Here is a 26,146-nt window from a genome sequence, read left to right on the forward strand (position 1 = left end):
GGCCTAATAAAAAATAATCCCTTATTATGTACTTTTTTTTTTAATGCTCCCTTATTATGTTACTTTTTTTTTATGTCCCCTTATTATGTTACTTTTTTTTAATGTCCCCTTATTATGTTATTTTTTTTTAATGTCCCCTTACTATGTTACTTTTTTTATGTTCTTTTATTATGTTACTTTTTTTATGTTCCCTTATTACTTTTTTTTTTTTTTTACAGATATCTATCAAAAGAAAAAAAAAAATTACTTTACAAGACCCTTTTTTTAATCTAGCAAGGGCAAATTCTTTTATTAGGCAAGGGAATCTGTTTTAATTGCAGCTCTTAAGGGATGCAAGAGCAAGGGCTACACACTGATTATTTTGAAGAAACTGAAATAATGCAGACTGAAGGTGCTTCTGTGCCCCCAGCTTCCTCCTAAATTTCTCTTGGTATCTGCCCTGCAGCTTGGCTTAGAGAAAGAACCCAAAAAGAAAACACTTGAGCAATTGTGATGCAAAATTGGGGGCCAAAAGGTAAGTAAATTAAATCTGTCATCTCTGCCAGCAGACAGGGCTTTCTTACACCACTTGCTTAGAAGAAAACAATGGCAGTGCCTAACAAAGGTGCTTTAAAAATCTTGGTTGCCTAAGTTACACAATGGATTCCGAGTGAGATAATGACCTTGGAATTCCTGGGAGGAATTCCTGGGTCTGGGTGGGATGGGTGCTTAACTGTAAAGATGATTTAACTGCTCAGAATGAGAAAATAACCCTACAGTGAAGGGCCAGAATTTTGCAAATTTTTTACAAAGGGCCAGAAAATTGCAAATTTTGCAATTTTTTCATCCACCTGCCATTAATGCACAACACATTTTGAAAAAAAAAAAGCCTCCTTTAAGAGCATTCTGCCTCAAGAATGAGTGAAGAGAGCAGTGGCAACTGTGACTCTGCCATTCCAGCAGAGACAGGAGGAGAAATCCAGCTCCCCGGGAGGATGTGGAACCCATTTGCTTCCCATTTGTTTCAAACCAAAGGTTTAACAGTGAAAAAAAGGATGGGGAAGCTGTGTCCTCAAACACAACCTAAAAACTAAAGAGCCACAAGAACCTCAAAGTTTCTCGTTTATTTTGGGCACCCCTAAGACTGTGACTGAATTTTTTGACTACTTAACACAAGTTGTAAGGGTTCTTCTCCAGGGTTTGGATATCCAGGGGAGCAGCTTCAGAAGAAGAGGACATCAGAACTGCAGCACTGTACCTAGATATAAAAAACTGTCCCACTTGGCACATTGTTCCCCCAGAGAAAACAACCTGGGCTGCTTGGGGCTTTTAGGAAGGGATTTGTAAATATAATTTGCTAGTAAAAAAATATGCAAAGAACCCTGAAAGCTCAATTTGCAGACATCATTAACCGAACCTATCACCTCTGGAGACCAGATTAAAACCCAGTTTCTGGTTCCTTGCCGTTTGTATCTTTACTACTGACAGAAACAACACATTTACACACTGTGTGAAATTGGAATCGCCAGAAACACAGGAGGAGAAAGGAAAGGACTCGGAGTCAACCTCCGGACACCTCAGGGTGCCCCTTCCAGCCCTTCTCCAGTTTCCTTCTCCCTTACTCCAATTTTCTCTTTTTTTCCAGGCACAGCCCCAACCGAGACAGCGAAGAGGCAGAAACTGGATCAAACCCGCGGTGCCCGTGACAGAAATCCGGGGAAGCTGAAATTCTCTTCTTAAAACCCGCCAAGGGGCGCTAAGGCACCGGGGTCCCGCGCTCCTCCCGCCTCTCCCGGGGCCGTTTCCCTCCTCCCTCCTTCCCTCAGGGACCGCTCCCCGCGGCCCCGCACGGCCCGGCCCGGCCTCCACGCGGCTGCTGACCCACGGCCGCCGCCACAACCCGGAGATCGGTCCCGCAAGGTGCAGCCGCCGAGCGAGGTTCCGGCCGGCCCACAGCCCTGTCCGGTTCGGTTCGGTTCGGTTCAGCCCGGTCCGGTCCCGCCACTCACCGCCCGCCCCGCTGACAGGAGCCGCCGCGCGCCAGGCCGCGGGTGACGCGAGGGCGCTACGGGTCCCCCGCGAGGCCAAAAACCCCGCAGGCTCCGCCCCGCGCTCCGGGCCGAGGCCGCTGAGGGCGGGGGCGGGGCCAGCGCGCGCGGGGGGGGTGTGGCCGTGCGGGGGCGGGGCCCGCGCGGGGCAGGCGGGGCGCCGGGCGCTCGCTCGCGGTGGAGCAGGAGCCGCCGCCATTTTGGTTTCGCTGCCTCGGCTCGGAGCAGGGCCGAAGCGGCGGCCGCTCGGTCCGGGTCCCGCCCTGGCCCCGTCCGTGCGGGCGGCCGGGAAGATGCGGCGCGCAGGAGCCCGTCCTCGGCCCCGGCCGTGTTGTCGCTGACACGGTGAGGAGAGAGCGAGCGAGCGAGCGAGCGGGGTGGCGGGCGGGGACTGGGACCGCCTCAGGCCCGGAGCCCGGGGGGAGGGGAGGCTGACTGGGGAGCCGCCGCGGGGGCCGCCCCGCCCCGCACCGGCGCCCGAGGAGCGTCCTGCCCCGCATCCCCGCCGCGCCTCCGTCGCTCTCGGTGGCGGGCGCGGGGCATCCCCGGCGGCGGGGTTCGGCGGGGCGGCGGCGGGGGATCCCCCGGTGGTGGCGGGCGGGGGGGGGCCCCGGCGGGGCCCGCGGCCGAAGGGGAGCGGGGGGGAACCCCGGCAGGGTCCTCGCGTGAGGCGGGGCGGGGGATCCCTGACAGCCGGGCCCGCGCTGGGAGGGGGCGGGGGATCCCTGACAGCCGGGCCCGCGCCGGGCAGGGAGGCGGGGTATCCCCGCCAGCGCGGCGCGGGGGGCTCCGCTGACAGGAGCGGTGCCCGCGGGACGCCCGCAGCCGGGCCTGTGCCCTGCGGGGGTGGCCAGAGCCCTGACAGCCGCGCTCATGCGTCGTGCGGGGCCCCGCGGGTGCTGGGGGGGGGCACCTGACAGCCGGGGGTGCGGGCACCGGGGCCGCTGTCCCGCGGGGCTCCCGCCGGGGCCCTCCCCGGCCTTCTCCGGGAAGTTCGGTGGTGCCGGGGGCTCGGCGTAAGTCTCCGCAGCCCCGAAACTTTGGGGTTTTTTTCTGGAGGGCAGAGCGGGTGGGAGGTGCGTGGTCCCGCCCTGCCGGGGTGCGGGGTGCTGAGGGGTGCGGGCGGGGGGCTGGCTGGAAGGGTTTGGTTTGGGTTTTTTTTTTTTTTGTTCCTTGCTGGGATCTTGGCGAGTTTAGGTCAGCGGTTTGTAGAGTTCTCTGCTTGCAATCCTCCTCCCCCCAAATGATACTTCTGAAATGGTGCTCTTATTGGATTTTTAATCCCTTTTTTTTGAGTTTCATGAAGGGTAATTCGGGATTTGATGGTTGAGCTTAACGCAGCTTAGCCTTGGCCATCTCGCAGATCAGGAGCCAGGATGTGTTGCTGTCCTTTTCTTGCTATTAGATAGACTTCTGGCTTTCTAACTTCCTGGGTTTCAGCCTTGGTTTGTGGTTCCTTCACCCTGTTAATTACCTCGCCGAGACCTGGAGACAGCTTGGAATGTGGGTTTCCATCAGATGGCCTCAGGACACGCATTCACTCTCCTGGTAGTTGAGTGTTGTCAGGAGCCTGGAAGGGAAACGTGAGATAGTTGGTTTCCAGTTTTTCTTAGGAAGAGTTTTGGGGAGCAGGGACTGGGTGTTTGGTAAAAAAAATCCGTGATTTTACGTTCATACATTTACATAAATGTGGTTTTCATTTTCAAAGTCGATGAACTTTTTTTTTTTTTTTTCTCTTTTTGGCTTCTTTGTGTTTAGTTTTTTGGGTTTTTTGTTTTTCCTTGCATTGGTGTAGACTGCACCTGCCAAGTGTTTTCCAAGAACGTGGGTGTTGGTAGGGTTTTTTTGGGGTGAATACTGCAAGAATTGGTGTTTCACGTGGTCATCCTTGAGGAGGCTGAGATCATTCCTGGTGCTTCTGCCTCTGCATGCATGGGGAAGTTCTAGCAGCTGGTTGAACATATGGGTAGAGATGGGCTCTAAAATCATCATCTGTCTGCCTCCTTGAATTCTTAAGAAGCTTTCTTACTCAAAAATGAAAGCTTCAGTAGCTTTTTTAAATGCTATAAGAGCACAAGATGTGTTTTTTTTAATTATTATTTTATTTCGAAGGGATCTAAGAACATCTTGGTTTTAAAGACAAAATGATTGCAACTCCTTTTGGACTTTAGTTACATTTGGTTGCTACAGGCAGTCAAAATCATCTAGAAAACACTTAATGTTTGAGTGATAATGAACATGAAAATAATTTGAGTCATAATTTACAAAAAGGAGCAGCTTGTTCACTTTTTTTTTTTTTTTTTGCCAGAAGTTTAAGCTGTCCTTGAGGATACCAAACACAGTTTGAACTATTGGTATAAATTATAAGAGAAAAATGGAAATGGCACATATAGTTACCACATCACAGTTACTTTTGAATAGGTGTTGTCAAGTGGACTGTTGACCTTAAAAACCAAATTTGTGCTGCCATTGACAAGAGTTCAACTTTTGCCATTTTGGACAAATTTCTTCCACTCTGCTGTGGTTATGTGTTTTATCTCAAGAGTTTTCAAAAAGAAAAGGAAAAAAAAATCTGATATGCAGATGAAATGTGATTGTCATGTGCAAAATCTGTTATTTTTTCCTAATTTTCTGTACCCCAGATTACCTGTTGTGTGATGTGGCTGACAGGGGGGGTGTGGCCAACCTAACACTGGGGTATTTTTGGCATAACCAGAGGCCATATGCCAGGAGTTAAAGGGGAAATACTGGTTTACTATGTCCTTTACATTGTCTTTTACTAGATGGGTATTAATAGCAGGGTTTTGCCCAGAAAAATCCATTTAAAGTCATTAGAGGTAGAGCCATCCCTTTCAGGAAGTTCCTGAATCATAAATTTAGAGGCTGGGGGAATATTTTAGTGGAATTACCACAGCATATGTTGGGGTTTTTTAGAATACATTTCCCCAGGCAATCAGTACTGGGTAATAATATTGGGACTAACAGCAGAAGGCAAAATAAACCTTTGGTCTGATCACACAGGGCAGTGTTTAGCAATTTTCCTATGAATTTGCCTCTGAATAGCAACACAAGGATATGATCAGAAAAGGACTCTTGTTTCCAAACTTCTCAGTTAAAGCAGGATGGCAGAAGATGAAGGTACCAAAGGGAACATTATATCTGCTTACAAAGTTTTTGACCACTGAAGCATCCTCACACAGCCTCATCCTGTCTGCCTCTGCATTTTTTCCCCAAAAAAAGCAAAAAAGTCCTGCTGGTCTTTGCTCTCCACACACGTGGCCCCAACTGCCTTTGCCTTGAAGACTTCTGTAGAGTATTATCCTTGACAGAACAGGTACTCTGTTGTTTTCTGGCTGTGAAAACCCACATCTAACAGATTCTGTTTGGACAATATTCTATTTATCACCTTGTAGAACACAAACAGTAACTTTATCTCTAAAAATTTAAAAAATCCTCCCAGAGGTAATCCCAGCTCCTTGAATGTCTCTTGTTGGTGGCTTCCAGTGTTGCCACTCAGGTGATGTGATGTGGGAAAATATAGTGGGGGTTTCATGACCCATTTTATTCTCTTTTTGAGAAAGAACTTTGGAGTGTTGTAGCTGTTTTCTGTAGCAGAAGGAAGACAAGGAATATGAGAAGGGATTGTGGGAGGCTATGGAGTTGCTGGTGATCTGGGATTTCAGACACTCAGCTGAATTTTATTTTAATGTTCCTTGGAGCTGAAGCAATGGAAAGAAGCAAAGGAATAATGCTCACCTTCCAAATTTCAAATCACAATATGTTACTGTCAACAAAAAGAGCAGCAGAAATGAAGATGACTTAGTAAATTGGACAGAGGTAAAAAAATCCTTTTTTGATATTGCTAAGGGGGCTGGGGGAGAGAACAGCTCTAGGAGCTGAAAGTAGAAGTCAAGCCTTGATTTTTTTTTTTGTGGAAAAGCAGACAATCAGAATAAGAGAAATCTTAGCAGATGACAGTCAAAAAGAGCTTTGGATGTGTCAGTGGGGAGATATGAGTGAACAGCAGTTATTAAAACTACATATATGGCATTAGGAGGATCATTAATTAATTAACACCATTTAGTTCTAGGTAGCACATCTCCAAATGGATTTAAAAAAGCTTCCTGGTTAATCTTTCTGGGGAAGAACCATTCCAGGAGGGATTTGAGTTCTACAGAACCTATGGCTGAGATACTAGAAGCTTGATGGTTTCTGCTTCTCAGGGAGAGGGTTAGGACATTAGGATCATAATTTGTAAGAGATTTGGTACTGGATGATTCTTAATCTCCCAACATTTATGTTAGGCTTAGATCCCACGGATGAAAATTGTTGGAAAATCAGGATGAGGCCTTGGAAGAGGCCAAGGAAATGGCCGTTCCTGTCCTCAGAAATGTCTTGAAATTGTTGATGTTGTTTGGCACAACCTGCTGTAGGTCTGCAGAGTGTGAGCAAGGGGATAGGAATTGCTGAGCAGAGTTTTTGGCCTGGTGTTGAATGCCATGCTGCTTGATTATAGCTGTGCTTTGTAGTCTCAGAAGTTCTGGAGCACTGAGATTAAATGACAATATGCAAGCCTAGAAAATACTTAATTATGGGCAATCAGACTCCTCTGCTGTAATTTCTCCTGAATCTTACGGGGCACAGCAGATGGAGAGAGTGTTTTTCTTGTACAAATCCTGTAGTGGAAACAGGCAAAGATTTCCTTCAGGAAATCAGTGTCACCAAAGCAGATCCTTCACAAGTCCACAGCCCATTTTTTTCTGACCTGGAGATGGCTGTAGTATAATTAAAAACAAGACTTGCAAAATAACAGAAGAAACATAGAAAGTCAAGATACAAAAACCTTCAGTCACACAGTTTTAGGTCTTGAAAGTAGCAAATTGTTGAGTTTTCAGAGTAAATTCATGCAAGCAGCCTCTGCCCTGTGGCTGATGTCATTTGGCCACTGGTTTGTATTGACACCAACCAGGCCATTTTAAGGCACCACCTGCAAGAAGAAGGGTACAGATCCCATAGGGTGATGCAGGCAAGGTGTCCAAAGTGTGAAGAGCAGCAGAGAGCAATAAATTGTCTGACTTAAAATAATTAAAAAAAAAAAAAAAGCAGGGGGGACACCCAGACACATGGAGTGGTTGTCAGTGGTGAAACAGGACAGGCACAAGTGAAGAACCAAAGGACAGTTGCCCACACCTTGAATACAGTGACAGGAAGCTTGAACTTGAGGAAATATTGAAGAAAAAGAGTGCTTGGGACTCAGAGAGATGAAATGTAATCAGTTCATGGTTATGAAAATGGTCAAATTGGCAGATACATTTTCTGTGAATTAAAGTGGAGTAACTGGAGAGTCAGAGAGAAGAAGATTACAGGAATCGAGGCAAAACTATGATTAGGTCCAGGATTAGCATTTTTGTTGCCTGTGTAGAGAGGAATTAATGGATAAATAAAATGACCTGCTATGTGTTTATGAGAGCCATCAATTCTGTGACTTTGTTTCTAGGGTAGTTCCTGATGCTGTGTTATCTCAGGATAAGATTTTAGCTCAGCTCTTCTTTAACTCTCAGTGTGCACTTTGCATTTGCTGAGGTCAGTGTTTCAGTGTTGTTACTGATTTGAATTTGAATATTTGAATACTTATTAAAGGAATATGGAGTATAGATGGTGCTGTTTCAATCTAATTTGGTTTCAGAGTTGGAATTTACTAATTAATTTTAATTGTAAGAAAATGACTGAGGTGTTGGAGCTGTTCAGGCACTTAGAGGATGAAGCAGTTGTGTGAACACAGATTTGAGAGTTGTGTGGTTGCCTGGAGGATTCTCCCCTTTCCTTGAACTTGGATAATAAAAACTCATGTGTTAGCTTAGACTTATTTTACTGCTGGACAGATTTCCTTTGGGCATGGAGGAGAAAGCCCATTTCCAGTAACCTGGTGTAATTTAATGGACTGAACATTGGGCCTTGAACTAGGAACTGTCTCTGACTTGCTTCCTACCCCCCTGTGTCACTCTGCCCATCTTTTCTACTCATAAAATGGAGATTTTTATCTAATTACCTCAGGTCTCCTCAGTCATAAATACCAGGTTTAAATTTGGAGAATGTTCTTAGTTGAAAAGATGTAACTGCAGAGAGAAATCCCTTCTGATAATGTCCACAAAACCTGTGAGGATCAGCTTGGTTTCTCTGAGAATGGATCCATTTGTGAAAGTTCTTCCTTCAGCCTCCTCTTCTTCAGACAAAATTCCCAATGTTCCTCCAGACCCTTCCTTGTTGCCCTTTTCTGGATATGCTCCAGCAACTCAATGTCCTTGTAGTGAGGAGCCTAGGTAAGAGCAGCAAATCTTGCTGGTTTAGTTCCTGTGATGCTCTTTGAAGCATCCTGATATTTTTTTTCAGACCTGCTTCTTGTTGATCATCAACATTTCTGAAAACAAAATGCTTAAATGTTGGAAAATATTTCAACACTTTCTGCTTAGAATGTCCCTGAAACAAATATATCCCCAGGGATTGCTCTGGTTTTGCTCCTGGAACTTGAAAAAGGAGAACTTCTCTCCTGGAGTGGTTTGATGGGTTAGGTGGGCACATGGACAAGGTGTGAAAGACCCAGTAGTTTTTCAGTGCACTGCAAGGATTATGCACATTGGGGCTGTCCCAGAGACACTTCCCAAGTCATTCCTGCTCACCCTTTTGCACAGAGTCCTTTGGAGGGTTTCTGATTCTCAGACCTCTGGTTCTGTAAACAGAATTTGTGTCCTTCCATCTTATTTGTCTCCCTATCAAAAATCTCCTTTGCAACCCATGGTTTGTCCTCTTTGGTGGATACCAAATGCTACCAGATTTCTATCTTAGCAGATTCTGCCTGGGGTGGTTTTTATTTCCATGGATAAAAATGAAATAGGGTGCACCAGTTTTGTTTGTTCTTTGACAGGGAGGGAGGCAGCAGCTTGGGGGGCTGTGTGTGAGCACAGGAGGCTGTGCTGGCACCCTGTGGCTGCCAGCCAGGGACCTGAACCCTCTCTTCAGGGGTTGATTCAAAATCAACTTTTGCTTTAGTTCTTCTGAAGTTAAGATGAAGTTTCCTCTAATATCTTAGGAAAAATAGGTGACATATAGGATGGTTGTAGAAGTGTGGACTTCTCTTCCTCTGCTCCAGGAGGTCCAAATAATTGTGTGAATGTATTCTGGGGGGGTTGTTTGGTCTGTTGCTTTGGGGGTCTTTGGGTTGGGTGTTTTTTTCATTTTTTGATGGTGTTTTTTCTTCTGTTCTCGCATCCTTCCTGAGTTATGGAAAGTCCTCAACTAAAGAGCAGATTTTGTGGCATGTTTGGAAACCAAAGCATAGTTGGGTTAAGCTCAACTTTCCTAGTGGTTCAGATGATGCAAACTGTGGGTTTTGGATGCTGGAGCACAGGTTTCTTTAGCTGCATCACCCCTGAGATTCAGCTGCTTCAGTGAGTCCAGAGTAAGAGCTGCAGTACTAGGAGTAGCTGAGCTCTGCCTTTTCTTATTTTAAGTTGCCAAAAGTCTTAATGATCATTTAAAGTGTCCTGTGGACGAACTGGAAATTCTGTCACAGCCACATACTTTTGATTTCTTATTGTCTACAAGTGGTTTTACAGATGAATTGTGTTTTTGTAGCAGGTTACAGGAAGGGTTGATGTTTTGAAACATCAGCTGTGTAATTGTGCTTGTCTGAGATAGGATTGTTGGCTTTCCAATTATTTTTTTAGCATGCATTTCATTTCTGCTAGAAAACTGAAGTTTACTTCTCTCTTTCTTTCCTTTCTTCAGACTAAAAGATGCTGGCTGCCAGTAGTAGAACAGATCTTCTGTGGAACATATCTCTGTAAATCTTCCCTAAAATTACCTGAAGGCAAATATTCCCCCTGTGATGGACCCTCGGAGTACTGCTATGTTAGGCTTGGGTTCTGATTCTGAAGGGTTTTCTGGGAAAAGCCCCTCTGTAGTAAACATTGGCACGTTGGTGGGAAAAGAAGTAGAGCTAGAAAGTTGCACCAAGGAGGAAGACGACAGCAAGAGGAAGAATTGGGAGGGGAACAGTCCTGAGAATGGGAAGAATGAGGCTCTGACTGATGCCCAGCAGCAGTTTTCTGTAAAAGAAACAAACTTTTCAGAGGGAAACTTGAAACTGAAGATTGGTCTTCAAGCAAAACGAACCAAAAAGCCTCCCAAGAACCTTGAGAATTATGTGTGCAGGCCTGCTATAAAAACCAGCATCAAGCAACCAAGAAGGGCACAGAAGAGTGGGAAGATGACAGATGAGAAGAACGAGCACTGTCCTTCAAAACAAGTGAGTAGTGGGTTTAGGTAGTGTTTTACCAAGCCATGGTAAATTTCAACTGGATTTAAAACCTCCTGACATCACTGCACAATCATCTTCTGCTGTTTTTCCTTGTAATCTCTGATACTCAGGGTTCTGAAGTTAGAAAGAAATGGTTTGATTCCATTTCCATCAACACCAAACAATGCTTTTGCTCTCTCAGAGCTTGCCAACGTTGTTTCTTGAGGAGCAGGGGAACATAATTCCCATGTTAACATGAAGTCAGTGCCATAGGTGAATTTCTGAAAAGTAAAAGTGTGATTTTTAGTCTCTGATATAGAAGGAAGTGGGGAGTCATGGCTGTTTAAATGGAGCTGGGTATTTGCTGTGTTTGGATGTGGGTTTTTTTTTTATCCCTGTTAGAACTGTTGGTTTTGCTGGGTCTCAGCTGACTCTGCACTGATCCAGCAGTGCCTGAAAAGTTAAAAAATCCTTTTCCAGCTACGTTAGAAAACTGCCCCATGATGAAGTTTGGATGAATGCAGTGGCTTGAGAGAAGTGCCAGGTATTTTCCAAATGTAAGGAGATAGCCCTGCCTTGAGGATGTCTTGTTTTTATGATCTACATGATGTAACAAGCAAGAGCAGATAGGTAAAATAAGATAAATGGCAAGAATTACAAACAGAGTTGCAGAGATGCTCAGTTTCAGAAGTGGTTTGTTACAGCATGCTCTTTTTTTTTCCAGTATACATAAAAGTTTTGCTAAATAATAAAATGTTAGAATATTCCTTCCATAATAGCCTTCCTGCATGGCTACTGATTGAAAGCTGGAGGTTTTCCCTGCATTCCTGTGTTTCCTTATGGCTCCATATTTATATCTCCCACTTTCTTTGCTCATTCCTTGCTTCCTTGTTCAACTTTGCAGCACCAGGCAATTCCTCAAGAGAACACAAATCCCTGGAAGTTAAAATCCTTCCTTCACGTGGGTTTTCTGTTCGTGGGGCTCCTGTTTTGAAGGTTCCCAAGGCTGAAAGTTTTTCACTTGTTTAACCTGTGTCCTAGTCATGAGGCTACCTGCATAAATCTGTCCTGGCATATCTCATAAGGTGGAGCCTCCCCAAAGGGAAGGAAAATTTCTTTACCTTGTGCTGAGCTGATGTCTGGCTGACATAACAAAACCTTTTTCTTTCCCAGTGCATACCCAGACTAAAGTTTTTTCCTTGAGGATGTTCAAAGGGAAATAATAAATATGCCCTGAGAGTAGAAGTGTGCTGTGTGTTGCTGGTAATGCCTAAAATTACTTCTTGCAGACTCTGCAGTGCATTGGGGTTTTTTTTTACCATTTTAAATAGAAAGAGTAGATCCCAATTTGTCACTATAACAACTATTTGGTTAACTATTTAGTTTTGTCTTTGGTTTTTTTCCCTTTTTAACAAGATTGTATTGCAGTGAGGTCAGTATTGGGCCAGGCTGGAATATCCAATCATGGAGCTCTCTTGAGGTCCAAATTGAGGTGGTGCTTTCAACTGCAAAACCTCTTCCTAGCAGAGAGAGCCATTAGGTGTGGAAGCATTCCCAGTGCATCCAGAGATCATGACCTGGGAACTTTCAGCACCTTTATGGATATTTGACTAGTACTCTATTAACATACCTAAAAATCTTTAGTCTTTTAGAAGGAAACAGAGTTGGTATAAATTACACACTAAACTCTGATTCTATTGGTTTATGCCTCCAGTTAAGTTCAGTAGTGAAAAAAAATCCATTTAAATGCATTTCTGTTATATGACACAGGATAAGGAAGTTAAAGACATGCAGAAATGTTTCCACAACCAGGATCATGCAGCTTGGAAGTAGAAAGAGGAGCTTAAATTAGGTTTTTTTTTTTTCTTATCAAGGTTCTGGTGCCCAGTGTGCTGTGTAGTGCAGCCAGGACCTCTCCAGCCAGGGTCTTGCTTCAGCTTTTTCTTTAACTCTGTGCTAAGAGGGAGGGCAGAGGAACCCCAGGCACAGAACAGAGCCAACACAAAAGAAAAAAAAAACAAAAAAACAAACAAAACAAAACAAAACAAAGAAAAGCTTCAACAGTGCCCTGGGACAGGGCATGTGGGCCCAGCTGGGGCTGGGCAGGGCCTTGCCCTTGGCAGATCCCATATAGACCAGGTAGGCCTGAGAACTAATAAAAGGAATAAAAATTGCTTGGGGAAAGTAGGAAGAAGTTAAAGTGGGTTGGCTTCACATGGACAAAAAATGATACAGAGGAAACACAGATGTTCAAAGGCACTGAAAAAAATTAGTAAAAGAAACTGGAGGATTAAGCTAGCTTGAACTAAGAGGTTCACTAGGGAGGATAATTAATATTTAAACTCAGGTGGTGACAGCATGGATTCTTCATCCTTGGTATCTTTATTTCCTAGCTCTTTTTTTCAGGAGATACAGTGCATTTCAAATGGAAATCAGAACGTTGGGATACAAATATTACTAATATTGTTAAATATTCTAAATGTTACATCATTGATATAACACTTTTTAATTCCATCCATTCTAAGTGGAGTTACTCCTGCTCCTTGGCTGGTGAGTGAGCTGCACATGTAGCTCAGATCTTTCAATTTGCATTGCTGAAGATCATTTAAAATCCCTGGCAAATGATTATTCACTTCAGATACTCTCTCTCCATTTGTACCTAAATGGTTTTCAAGTTCTTACACTTCTTATTGTTCCCTGCTGCCATCCTGGCACTTGGGATTGTTGGAAGTGATGCTTTGCAGCATCCTTCTGATTTCTAGCAAGCCTCTTTAAAAAGTGGCTTTCTAGAAACAAATGGGAAGCATGGTTTCAAATGATTGCATGTTCTGAATCTGATAGCTGAGAGATTTATTCATTTTTTCCTTGCTGCAATGAAATAAAGCAAGTTTTAGCACTGCAAATTGCACTTCAGAAAAAGAAAGCAATCTCTTAATCTTTCCTTTCTATGGAGAGGAAGGGAAAAAAATAAATGTATGAGCAATTTGGAGCAAGGTGTGGCAATTCTTGGAGCTGTGAAACTGAACTCTCTGACCTTTTAAAGGAGGAATGAGGGATTTTAATGGAAATTGAGCATACTCAGTTCACCATTAAGACACAAAGAGAAGCAGCAGAAAGCTCCTGGGAATATCAGTATCAAAATTAAATAGTAGGAAAATACTCAGTGTTCCCATCTATGACAGCCCTGCTTCTTTCTCTAGCTTATTGCTGAAAGGTCTCATAAAACTTGGGCAGTGTCTCCAGTTACATTAGCAAAGGGTTTATCTCTTATTTCTGAGAGATGAGGGGGTTAGGTGACCCAGATGAGTTGGATATTTACAATTTGTCCCCCAGTAATAAATTAAAAAGCTGGAGAGGCTTCTGAAGAGAAAATAATAGAACAGAAAAGAGAGTCCTAGAAATGCCTCAGAGTGCCAGGTGTTAAGAGAAGCAAAATTAGAAGTTCCTTTAATAGCAAAACAACATTCAGTTTGCTTTTGAAGACTGAATATGAAACGTGGGCTTCTTTCTTCCAGAAGTGACAGACAGATACATGGCCAGGGTACCTTTACATCACTAAAGTTTTAGAAAATAAGAAGGCAAGAAGCTATGGTAACAGCCTGCTGTAATTCTGAAACAATGAAACAAGCTGGAACATGCTCCATCTCCTTATTTCTTTGTAAAACTGCTGAGTGCAGAATTCTGCAGTCCTTTCTCTTGCCCTTGGTTATGGAGGGAAGCTCTACAGGAAAGTTTGCTGATGAAATCACAGCCACTAGCTGAAAATTTTCAAGCAAAAAAAAAGAAACAAAGCTAAAGAAATGTCTTTTCTTGTTGAATAGAATATTTTCTGCAGGATCTGGGACTTAAGTTTTTCTTGGAGACTGCTTCCATGGAGTCATTTTTTTCCTGGTAGTTAGCTCAGAGTTCCTTTTAGAAAAGAATAACAAGTCTTGGTGTTGAAAAATAAACAGCAGACACACTTTCACTCCCTGTTTGGGGAATTTGTATGGAATACATTGATGGCACAACTGCACAGGCAGTTCCTGTGATTCTTCAGGATGCTTCTTGGAATTGCAGTCTGTGCACTGAGCAGAAGCACAACTACAGAAATACTCAGTGAATCTCCATGTGTGTGTCTGGACATCTAAAAATCCTTCTTGTAGGTCTCATGAGAATTAACAAACAAAATTTTTATCCGTCCATCTGTTTTCTTCTACCTGTTTCAGCTCTTGGAAGCAGAGACTATCTTGAGTTTTCTAATTTTGTTCTAGTGTGAGAAGTGTGAATTTTACAACAGACTTGTTGGGAAATGCCCTTGTTCTTGTGAAAGATTGTGTATTCATAAGGTTTTTTGGAAATAAGTACCAATAATACTAACAACAACAGAATATAATAATCCAGTAATAATAAACCCTGAGATCACGTGACAATGAAACCTTTTTTAGAAGTAAAATCTGGTTTTTTGGTGTCTGATGATTCTGATTGATTATAACCTGTTAATAGTCTATATTAAAATAGATCAGAATCTTTGTTCTTCAAGATGCAGCTCTAGAAACAGTATCTGCAGAAGCAATTTCAAATTCACAATAAAATCAATTTTATGAAAACTTACATGTTTTCTGGAATTGCTTTGGGTAATTCTTTTGTTAGATAGAGTTTTAAGCCAGGCAGTTGTAGCTGAAGATTGCACAGGGATAAATGTTTTCATTTTAAAAGCAGAAAAAGATTTTTAATGGAGTGGAACAGAGACCTTTTCAGCAGCTCTGCACCTTGCTGAAACCCACCACCTGAAAGCCACAGAAACACAGAGAAATTTTGACTAAAAATGCAGGTAATCCCATGAAAACTGGTTTAGACTTTGGTGTGGCACAGCCAGCTTGCAGTGGAAGGTGAAGGTGAAGCAGCTGGCAGCACCAGTTTGTTTGGAGACCTCTGGGGTGAGTGAGCTGGGTAAAACACCAACAAGATGCTAGGGATCTTCTAATGATTTATTTTTTTTAACCTAGTGATTTCTGAGTAGTCCTTGCAAAACTGTCTGCAGGAAAATCTGACTTCCCAGCTCCTCTGGTACAAACTCCTCTGTTTGCTGAGGTCAAACAGGGAGGGAGGGCTCTCTGCTCCCTGGAACCACACAGTGTGGGGAAAGCCACCTTCCAGCAGCAGGATTCAAGTGCCAAGAGACCCCAATCCTGGAAGCTTTGAGGTCCTGTACTGGCTGCAAACTCTGCAACACGTTCTGGATTCTCTCCTTCCCATCTCTTGGAGTGATTGGGCACCAGAAGTTATTTCAGGAAAGTGAGGCACCTTTTTTTTTTTCTTTTTTTTTTGGGTCTCCAGTGCAGTAAGACCCATCATGGCTGCTCCCTGCCTCCCAGCTGTGTGTTTTGTAAGTCTGAGGGTGGCTAAGTTGGGGGGAAGTTCCTGAAATGTGATGCTCAGCCATAATTTACATAAAAATTGCAGCTGCTACAGAGAAACTGGGCAGAGGGCCAAACACTATTCTCCATAGACCAGGGTCTCTTTTTTACACCACAGCTTTAAAACCAGTAAGTGATAGGGACTGGGAGGCTGGGGGGATTGTTCTGCTGCTGCAGGAGGTTCAGAGACATCCAACCCCAACTCGTGGGCACCCACCCCCAAAAGGAGAACCAAGAAATATCCCTGGAATCCATCTGGGCTGGCAGTGCTCAGAACTGGCTCCTGGTACCTCAAAGATTTTAGTGTGGAGCCAGTGAAGAAAAAGGAAGTGATGGAGACAGAAAAGGTCATCTCTTCTCACTGGTTTTTAGATAAAACTTCCTTAAAAATACTTGGTTCATTCCACCACTTAATCTGGTGCTGGTGGAGTTGTACTGATGCTGGCAGATTTACTTGATTTCCTCAGCAGTGTATCCAGTTCTTCTCTTCCATTGTTGCTTTCCATACAGAAAATGTCCTTGTTATTCCTGAAAAATCCATGGTGATGCACTACTTGAGTTTATTTTTGATTGTTTGCAATAATCTTCCTATAGAATGCTTCTTAATGACAGCAATACCTCCCATTCACTTTAGTAGAAAATTTGAATTTTTTTATAATACAGAATTGCAAAAGGAAGTCTCTGCTTCTTGGGATTTTTTTTTTTTTAATTTTTTTGCAGCTGCTGCTGCAGCCAGATCAGTGAAACCTTAGATATTTTAATCAAGAAGTATCTGTTAACTGTTATGACATTAAATTTTTTCCTTGGAAAAGACCACTGCCCCCCCAGATAAACTGTTCCTGCAAATCCTACTGATTCCTGAGTGGTTTTATGGAGGAAAAAAAAGTTGGAAATAATCTCCCCACATAAAATCTTTCATTTTGAAAACGCTAAAAAAATTACAAACTTTGTTTTTTAATTCTTGCCTGTCACCTCAGTAAAAGTTTTTTGTTTTGTTTTTAATGCTCTTTGAACTCATTTTCAGGATCTTTGGAAAATTCACTCCCCCTTGATGAGAAAGAACTTTCCAGGGCAAATGCCTTTAGCTTTCAAAGAATCTGTGTTTGATGCTGAAGTTATCTTTTCAAAATCCTAGCATCTTCTTCAGATCAAAGCTAGTATTTGGAAGGGTTTTCTTATTTATTTATTTTATTTAAAGATCTAACAAAGCTTCCAAGCTCTTTGTTTGTTAACAGAGAAGAGGAAAAGGTGAAGCCTGACATGAGGCATTCCCTACCCAGAAAGTGCAGAATATGTGAGTAGAGCAGAAGGTGGAAGGGTGTAAGGAGAGAGAGAAGCAAGAAGGAAGAGGGTGTGCAGAGGGTGCTCAGCAGGCACAGAAGGGAAGAGTTGAGTTCCCAGGTCAGTATTTAGGTGCCTTTTTCAAACATATCTTAAGTCCAATGAACAAAGAAGATTAAAATATCATTCCAAAGTTCTTTTTGAAAATTAAGACTATAGAAAAGAGGATGTAATTCTAGGTAGTTAACTCCTAGGTAGTTAATTACTCGGGTTGATCAGAAAGACTGCTTTGGGTCCTGCTCACCAAGTTAGAGAGAGAGGGATGTGATGGGTGGAATCAGGGTGATCAGACCTTGGAATGGGCTGCCCAGGGAAGGGGTGGATTCTCCATCCCTGGAGATATTTCCAAAGAGCCTGGATGTGGCACTCAGTGCCATGGGCTGGGAACCACGGGGGGAGTGGAGCAAGGGTTGGACTTGATGAGCTCTGAGGTCCCTTCCAACCCAGCCAATTCTAGGATTCTATGAATGTTCAGTGGATAAGGAATTGGCTGGATGGTGACATCAGGTGACAAGTGGTGTCCTTCAGGGTCCATCCTGGGAACTCTACTTATCAACAATATAGACAGCAGGATCAATTGCACCATCAGCAAGTTTGCAGGTGACACCAAACTGAGTGATGCTGTCAATAAGGCAGAGGGACAGAATGTCACCCAGAAGGACCTGGAAAAACTGGAGAGGTGGGCCCAGGTAAACCTCATGAGATTCAAGGAGACCAAGTGCAGGGTCCTGCATCTCAGGTGGAACAATCTGCACTGGAACCTGAGCTTTTAGAAAGCAGCCCTGCAGAAAAGGATTTGGGGGGTGCTGGTGGACAAAAAGCTGGATGTGAACCAACAGTTTGTGCTTGCAGCCCAGAAGGGCCAATTCCATCCTGGGCTGCATCAAAAGAAGTGTGGGCAGCAGATGGGGAGAGGGGATTCTGCCTTTTTTTGTCTGCTTTGGTAACACCTCACCTGGAGGATTGCATCCAGCACAGGAAGGACATGGACCTGATTGGAGTGGGCCCAGAGGAGGGCTACAAAAATGAGGAGGCTAGAGCAGCTCTCCTGTGAAAACAGGCTGAGGGAAAGGGACAGATTTGTCCTCCCTCCTTGGATAGTGATGGAAATTTTCCCCCCTTTATTACTGACAGATTTTTTCTCCCCCTTTTCTCAGGGACAGAAATTTTCTCCCTGGGATAGGGACAGATTTTTCCCCCTCCTTGGTCAGGGACAGATTTTTTTCCCCCCTTTGTCAGGGACAGAAATTTCCTCCCTTGGATAGGGACAAATTTTTCCCCCACCGTTGGATAGGGACAGATTTTTTTCCCCCCCTTTATCACTGACAGATTTTTTTCTCCCCCTTTTCTCAGGGACAGAAGTTTCCTCCCTGGGATATGAACAGAAATTTCCCCCCTTGGATAGGGACAGATTTTTTCCCCCCCTTTATCACTGACAGATTTTTTTCTCCCCCTTTTCTCAGGGACAGAAATTTTCTCCCTGGGATAGGGACAGATTTTTCCCCCTCTTTGGTCAGGGACAGATTTTTTCCCCCCTTTGTCAGGGACAGAAATTTCCTCTCTTGGATAGGGACAAATTTTTCCCCCCCCCTTGGATGGGGACAGATATTTTTCCCCCCTTTATTACTGACAGATTTTTTTCTCCCCCTTTTCTCAGGGACAGAAATTTTCTCCCTGGGATAGGGACAGATTTTTCCCCCTCCTTGGTCAGGGACAGATTTTTTTCCCCCCTTTGTCAGGGACAGAAATTTCCTCCCTTGGATAGGGACAAATTTTTCCCCCCCCCTTGGATAGGGACAGATTTTTTCCCCCCCTTTATCACTGACAGATTTTTTCTCCCCCTTTTCTCAGGGACAGAAATTTTCTCCCTGGGATAGGGACAGATTTTTTTTCCCCCCTTTGTCAGGGACAGAAATTTCCCCCCTTGGATAGGGACAAATTTTTACAGATTGCTGGGATGTTCAGCCTGGAGAAGAGAAGGCTCCAGGGAGACTTCCAAGGGGACTCTAGGAAGGCTGGAGAGGGAGTATTTGCAGGGTTTGTAGTGATGGGATGAGGGGCAATGGTTTTAAAATAGAGAAAAGTAGATTTAGATTGGATCTTAGGAAAAAAATCTTGACCTGAGGGGGGTGGGAAAGTGGAAGAGGTTGTCCAGGGAGGTAGTTGAGGCCTCAGCCCAGGAGATGGAAACACCCCTTTTACTCCATCCTGGCAGAAAGGAGCAGCTGAGGCTTAGGAGTTGCCTGGTCCTGTGCTGCAGAGGCTCAGAGCTGGGGCAGCACAGGACCAAGCAACTGCTGCTCATCCCTAGGAAATTGTCAGCTTGATTCCAGCTTGCAGCCTTCCCTTTCAGCCCTGCTGCTGGAGCTTTCTGAACAAATACTTGGTGCATGATCAGCCCCAAAGTTTGGTGCTTATCAGGTGATTTCAGAGGAATTTGAGCTACATCTTTCTTCAGCATAATTAGATATTGGCCAACCATGAACATGCTCAGTCTAATTCTGTAATCAAGTACAGTAAGTACCATGCAATTGTCATATTCCTTTTTATTGCAGAGGGATGAATGGGTGTGGCACTGATGCCTTTCACTCTTGATTTAATGTTTGAGATGGTTGATCCCAGAAGGTTTTCAGACTGTGTATATCTAAATAGCTCAGAAAGGATCAGAATCCTCCATTCTCAGCCCATGAATGGAGCCCATATTTTCAGAAATGGAGCCCAGACTAATGTTGGGCCCTGTATGTTAAGAAGAATGTATTTCCAAAAGAAAAGATTGATTTATTTAGATGTTCTTAATAGGATTTATCAAGGCAATGGGTATAGCTTTTATATCTACACAAACCTTTACAGATAAATGGTTAGGTCAGAACTGAAAATAACTTTGCAGTTTTCATTTTCTCCACGTGTGTTGTGTGTGCCCTGCCCCATATAAACAACAGACTAATTTGAATTATTTTATTACTTATTTTAGTAGTACCAGCAGTCTTCTGTGAGGAGAACCAGTGGTTGAGGGTGTCAGGAGAGAACTGAGAGAGCTGTGGATGGGCTCATGGGCTGCTCAGCTGCTCCTTGGTAGCATGTGAGGTCTTCTGGTGCTGTCACACTATAAAGAGTTATCCCAATACATTATTGTTAGTGTGTTGTTTTTTTTTTTTTTAATGAACAGTGCTTTTGGAAGGTGTTTGTAACTGGGGGACAGATTAAATGTTTTCCATTTGAAGACTGGGAGCAAGTTTGGGACTTCCTTAACACCAGCAAAGCCTTAACATGTCCACTGAAATATCTTTGCTTTAAAATGGCTTGATCATGAAGTATGTTTTTATATAGTTACATTTTAACATAAAAAGATTCTGTGTTACTGAGGGAGTCTTTGTTTCATTTCCTGAAGATTATTTTTTATTAACTTCCAGGACCCTTCAAAGTTGTACAAGAAAGCTGGAGAAGTTGCACCAGTTGAATTACATGTGGAAGAAGGTATACAAGTAGAAACAAATCCTTTACCTAAGAAAGTTACCCCCTTGCACTCTGAAATGACAGATTATATAAAGTCATCTCCTCCAACTCTTATCAGTAGCCATAATTCTGACTTAAAGGATAGAACACAAATTAATGGAGCAACAACTGTAACAGAAAAATTGGCTCAGCTTATTGCAACTTGTCCTCCTTCAAAGTCTTCCAAAACAAAGCAGAAAAAGCCTGGAAATGGAACTGCATCTGGTTTGGTTAAGGACTCTGGGAAGAAGCTGCCAGGAGCCATAACTGCAAGTGGGTTAATTAATAAGGATTTAGTAAAGAAATTGCCAGGATCTGGGATTGCTGTTGGATTGGTTAACAAGGACTCAGGGAAGAAGCCATTAGGGATTGGTGGTGGAGCCATATTGGTTAGCAAGGACTCTGGGAAGAAGTCACAAGGGATTGGCCCATTAATTGGATTGGTTAACAAGGACTCTGGAAAGAGGCCAGCAGGGATCAGCACTCCAACCGGGTTGGTTAACAAGGACTCTGGAAAGAAACAGCCAGTGAGCAGCTCTGCAGTTGGATTAATCAGCAAAGATGTTGGGAGGAAAATCCCAGGTATCAGCACTCCAGCTGGATTGACTAATAAGGAGTCTGCCAAGAAGCCAGTAGGGATTGGCACTCCAGCAGGATTGATGAACAAAGATGCTGGGAAGAAGTTGGTGGGAATCAATAGTCCTACAGGCCTGGTTAACAAGGATTCTGGGAGAAAGATGCCAGGGACTGGCAGTACAACAGTTCTGACTAACAAAGACTCTGGAAGGAAGACACCAGGGATTGGCAGCCCAGTAGGAGCAGTTAACAAGGACTCTGGGAGGAAGATGCCAGGGATCAGCAGTCCAGTGGGATTGGTTAGCAAGGAGTCTGTCAAGAAGCCACCAGGAATTGGCAGTCCAGTTGGTTTGGTTAACAAGGACTCTGGCACTCTGAAAGCAGACTCCCTCATGCCTGCCTCGGAGCCCTTTAAGCTTCCTGGCAATTCCAACCTCAGCAGCCTTGAAAGCCATGAGACTCCAGATTTACTGAAGGAAAATCCAAGCAGCAAAACGTTTGAGAAGCATCTTATGAGACAGAACAAAGAAAGCATGTTGGAAAAATTTTCAATCCGGAAAGAAATCGCTGATGTAGGCAAAGAGATGTTCAATGAGGGAACCTGTGTTCCTCAGGATGGCTACTCAGCCAGTGAAAAAGGGATTTATGAAACATCTAAGCATGAAAAACAACCTCCAGTATATTGCACTTCACCAGACTTCAGAACAGGAGGTGCCTCAGACGTATCGACAGCAAAGTCCCCGTTCAGTGCAGTAGGAGAGGGAAACCTCCCATCACCTTCACCCACAGTGTCTGTTACCACCTTAAACAGGAGCCTCTCAACAGCATCTTCACAGCTAGCATCCAACTCCCTGCATTTAAGTTCAACAGCAGATCTCTTAGAAGGCATTTCAGATCAGATTGGAAAAACTCAGTTTTCTCCTGACAGCACCCTTCCGAGTATCAGCAGAACACTGAACCATCCCCTGAGCCCTGATTTTAAAGGTGGTGATAAAGATTTAAATGATTCAAAAGCTACTTATGTAGAAACTTCAAGAACTAGTCCTTCAACAGGGAAAAAACCTATTTTAGCATCTGAAACAAGCATTCATGCTACTGTCACCCCTTCAGTAGTTAGTTTTACAAGCTTGTTTAGTAGCAAGCAGTTCCTAAAGATAGGTGCAATAGCTGCATCGGATAAATCCTGCCAAGGAGCAAAAAATCTGAGCACTACTCAGCAATCAAAACCTTTAAAGAAAAGAAAAGGAAGGAAACCACGATGGACTAAAGTGGTGTCAAGAAGCACGTGCCGACCTCCTAAGGGTCTAGAACTAGAAAGGTCAGAGCTTTTTAAAAACATTTCATACAGTGCACTATCAAGCAGTAACTTGGAGCAGGCCAAATTTTTGAAAAACATAGGATCATCTTCATTTGTGGAGCATGAATTTGTCAAACATCAGTTGCCAAAACTGAATGAACCTAATGGACAGTCTCTTGCATTGTTAGCTGAGGCTGACAAGCAGACTCCAAAGTTCTATAGTACTCACAAACAGCCCTCTAGTCTCTGTATGTCAGATGATTTCTTACCTGACATGTATAAACCCAAAAGAGGAAGACCTAAATCCAAGGAAATGCCAGAGCTTGAAGGTCCCCCCAAAAGAACTCTAAAGATCCCAGCATCCAAAGTCTTTTCAGTCCAGTCAAAGGAAGAGCAAGAACCTCCAATTTTGCAGCCTGAAGTAGAAATTCCCTCTCTAAAGCAGAGCTTATCAGGACAACCTTTTCCTAAAAAGAGAGGGAGACCTAAGAGACAGATCAGGTCATCAATTAAAATGAAGCCACCAATTCTTTCTGTGGCACCTTTTGTTGGAACAGAGAACTCGAGCAAGATGGAGTCTGAAAGTGATCAGCATAGAAGTGGGGATTTTTTTGAGAGGAAGGACCAGCTCCGAGGGCCAGAAGAGGTCCAAAAACCTAATATTTGTAGCATGACTGATTTGGAAGTAGACTCAGACAGAAAAGTTGCCAAGAGAAATAATGGACAGTTAATGAAAACAATTATCCGAAAAATAAATAAAATGAAGACTCTGAAGCGAAAGAAACTTTTGAATCAGATCCTGTCTAGTACAGTGGAACCAAATAAAGGGAAAGTGCAATCTAAACTCCACAACACGGTGTCCACTCTTGCTGCCACATTTGGTTCAAAATTAGGCCAGCAAATAAACGTCAGCAAGAAAGGAACAATTTACATAGGAAAAAGGAGAGGAAGAAAACCTAAAGCTGTCCTGAACGGGCTTCTGGCTGGCAGCACCGCCGGTCTGACGGTTCTTGAGAAATCTGCTCAGCAAACCCCTGGTTCATCCTTAGGACAAGTTCTTCCCCATTTGCTGCCCGCAACAACGAATAATTCCGAGATTCTTCCATCTCCAGTTTGCTCCCAGTCATCTGCAGTCAGTGGGGGTCAGAGCCCTGCCAGCAGCGAGGCCGGGTTCATCGAGCCCAGCCCCGTGCCCTACCTCCACATCCACTCCCGCCCAGGAAGCGTCGTTCAGACCCTTGCCATGAAGAAAGCTGCTAAGGGGAGGAGGAGATTATCTCCCCCAACCTTGTTGCCAAACTCTCCTTCTCACCTGAGCGAGCTGAAAGAGGCCACTCCTTCCCCCGTCAGCGAGTCTCACAGCGACGAAACCATTCCCAGTGACAGTGGAATAGGGACAGACAACAACAGCACCTCGGATCGGGCAGAGAAGTTCTGTGGGCAGAAGAAGAAAAGGCATTCGTTTGACCACGTTTCCCTCATCCCCCCCGAAACCTCCACTGTTTTGAGTAACCTGAAAGAAAAGCATAAACACAAATGCAAGCGCCGCGGGCACGATTACCTCAGTTACGACAAAATGAAGAGGCAGAAGAGAAAAAGGAAAAAGAAGTATCCTCAGCTTCGAGGTAGGCAGGACCCAGACTTTCTCGCTGAATTAGAAGAGTTAATCAGTCGGCTGAGTGAAATCAGGATAACCCACAGAAGTCACCATTTTATACCCCGAGATCTACTGCCTACCATTTTTAGGATAAATTTCAATAGTTTCTACACCCATCCTACTTTTCCTCTAGATCCTTTGCACTACATTAGGAAACCTGATTTAAAGAAAAAGAGAGGCAGGCCTCCAAAAATGCGGGAGGCTATGGCAGAAATGCCTTTTATGCATAGTCTCAGCTTCCCTCTTTCCAGTACTGGGTTCTATCCCTCTTATGGCATGCCTTACTCTCCTTCTCCCCTTGCAGCTGCTCCCATAGGCTTAGGTTATTATGGAAGGTACCCTCCAACTCTTTATCCTCCTCCACCTTCTCCATCTTTCACTACTCCCCTGCCACCACCTTCCTACATGCATACAGGCCATTTGCTTCTCAACCCCACCAAATATCACAAGAAGAAGCATAAACTTTTACGCCAGGAAGCTTTCCTCACGACAAGCAGGACTCCTCTCTTGTCAATGAGCACCTATCCCAGTGTTCCACCTGAAATGGCTTATGGCTGGATGCTGGAACATAAGCACAGACATCGCCATAAACACAGAGAACATCGTTCTTCTGAACAGCCCCAAGTTTCCATGGACACTATCACAGCAAACAGCTCTTCTAGAACAGTTCTGGAGTCCCTGAAGCGCTACAGGTTTGGGAAGGAGGCTGTCGGTGAGAGGTACAAACATAAAGAGAAACACAGGTGTCACATGTCTTGTCCACACCTGTCACCTTCCAAGGGTTTGCTCAGCAGAGATGAGCAGTGGGTCAGGAGGGAGCCTTCGGAGTCGAATTCGTTAGCGCTGGGACTGCAGACACCGCTCCAGATCGACTGCTCAGAAAACTCCCCGGGTCTGTCCCTGGGGGGATTTACTCCCAGCTCTGAGCCAGCCAGCAACGATGAACACACAAATCTTTTCACAAGTGCAATAGGCAGCTGCAGAGTCACAAACTCTACCAGCACCAATGGACGTAAAAAATTAACTGACAGCCCTGGACTCTTCTGTGCACAAGACACCTCCTTAAACCGACCGCTCAGAAAGGAGCCCTTGCCTTCTATTGAAAAGGCACTGCAGCCACTGTCAGGTAAGGGAGCTCAAATTGCACGTTCTTTCCTACCAGTCTGGTTATCATAGAATCATAGAATTGGTGGGTTGGAAGGGACCTCAGAGCTCATCAAGTCCAACCCTTGCTCCACTCCCCCCGTGGTTCCCAGCCCATGGCACTGAGTGCCACATCCAGGCTCTTTTGAAATATCTCCAGGGATGGAGAATCCACCCCTTCCCTGGGCAGCCCATTCCAATGGCTGAGCACCCTCTCCCTAAAGAAATTCTTTCTAATGTCCAACTTAAACCTTCCCTGGCACAACTTGAGACCTCTTGTGCCCTCTTGTCTTGCTGAGAGTTGCCTGGGAAAAGAGCCCAACCCCCCCCTGGCTCCAACCTCCTTTCAGGGAGTTGGAGAGAGTGATGAGGTCTCCCCTGAGCCTCCTCTTCTCCAGCCTCAACACCCCCAGCTCCCTCAGCCTCTCCTCAGAGGATCTGTGCTGGATCCCTTCCCCAGCCCAGTTGCCTCCTTTGGACCTGCTCCAGCACCTCAGTCTCCTTCCTGAGCTGAGGGGCCCAGAACTGGACACAGGACTCGAGGTGTGGCCTTATTTTCTGTTGTGCCAAACGTGGTCTAGAAAAGGAGGGCAAGCAGAGCTTTGCCCTGGGGGGAATCTTTCAGGGTTGAGTTTCAGAACTGCTTTTGCTTTCGCTTTTCTCTGGTGGTCAAGCTCTGTTCCTGCGGCGTTTGGCTCAGTCCCAGGGTCTCCTCCAGAGCTGGGGTTGTGGAAGTGCTGCTTCCCACCAGATTTCTCTTGCTTTGTTAGAGCCCTGGCTGAGCTTCCACTGAGGATGTGTTCACGAAGAGGTCTTTTTTCTTACCGTTTTTGTTTTCTACAGTTAAAATGTCTTGTGGATTTTTGGTACTTGAAAAGCCACGTTTCTGTTTAGTTTGAAGTTTGGTTGATTTGGTTC

At 44.4% G+C, this 26,146-nt stretch overlaps 1 protein-coding gene across 2 annotated transcripts in view; it reads left to right on the forward strand.

The window, feature by feature from the left end:
• Positions 1-2,162: 2,162 nt before the first annotated feature.
• ASH1L (ASH1 like histone lysine methyltransferase) overlaps positions 2,163-26,146 on the forward strand; it is a 53,743-nt gene continuing 29,759 nt past the window's right edge. The window contains exons 1-3 of one of the 2 annotated variants that reach the window (XM_071726844.1): positions 2,163-2,372; positions 9,813-10,332; positions 20,474-20,537. In XM_071726844.1, the coding sequence (XP_071582945.1) occupies positions 9,913-10,332; positions 20,474-20,537 (484 nt within the window). In that variant the 5' untranslated portion in view covers positions 2,163-2,372; positions 9,813-9,912. Of the gene's footprint in view, positions 2,373-9,812; positions 10,333-20,473; positions 25,212-26,146 lie in introns of both variants that reach the window. The other variant, XM_071726843.1, reaches the window with a different exon arrangement.

Source organism: Heliangelus exortis, chromosome 27 (genome assembly GCF_036169615.1).
Source record: "Heliangelus exortis chromosome 27, bHelExo1.hap1, whole genome shotgun sequence".
Classification (NCBI taxonomy): domain Eukaryota; kingdom Metazoa; phylum Chordata; class Aves; order Apodiformes; family Trochilidae; genus Heliangelus; species Heliangelus exortis.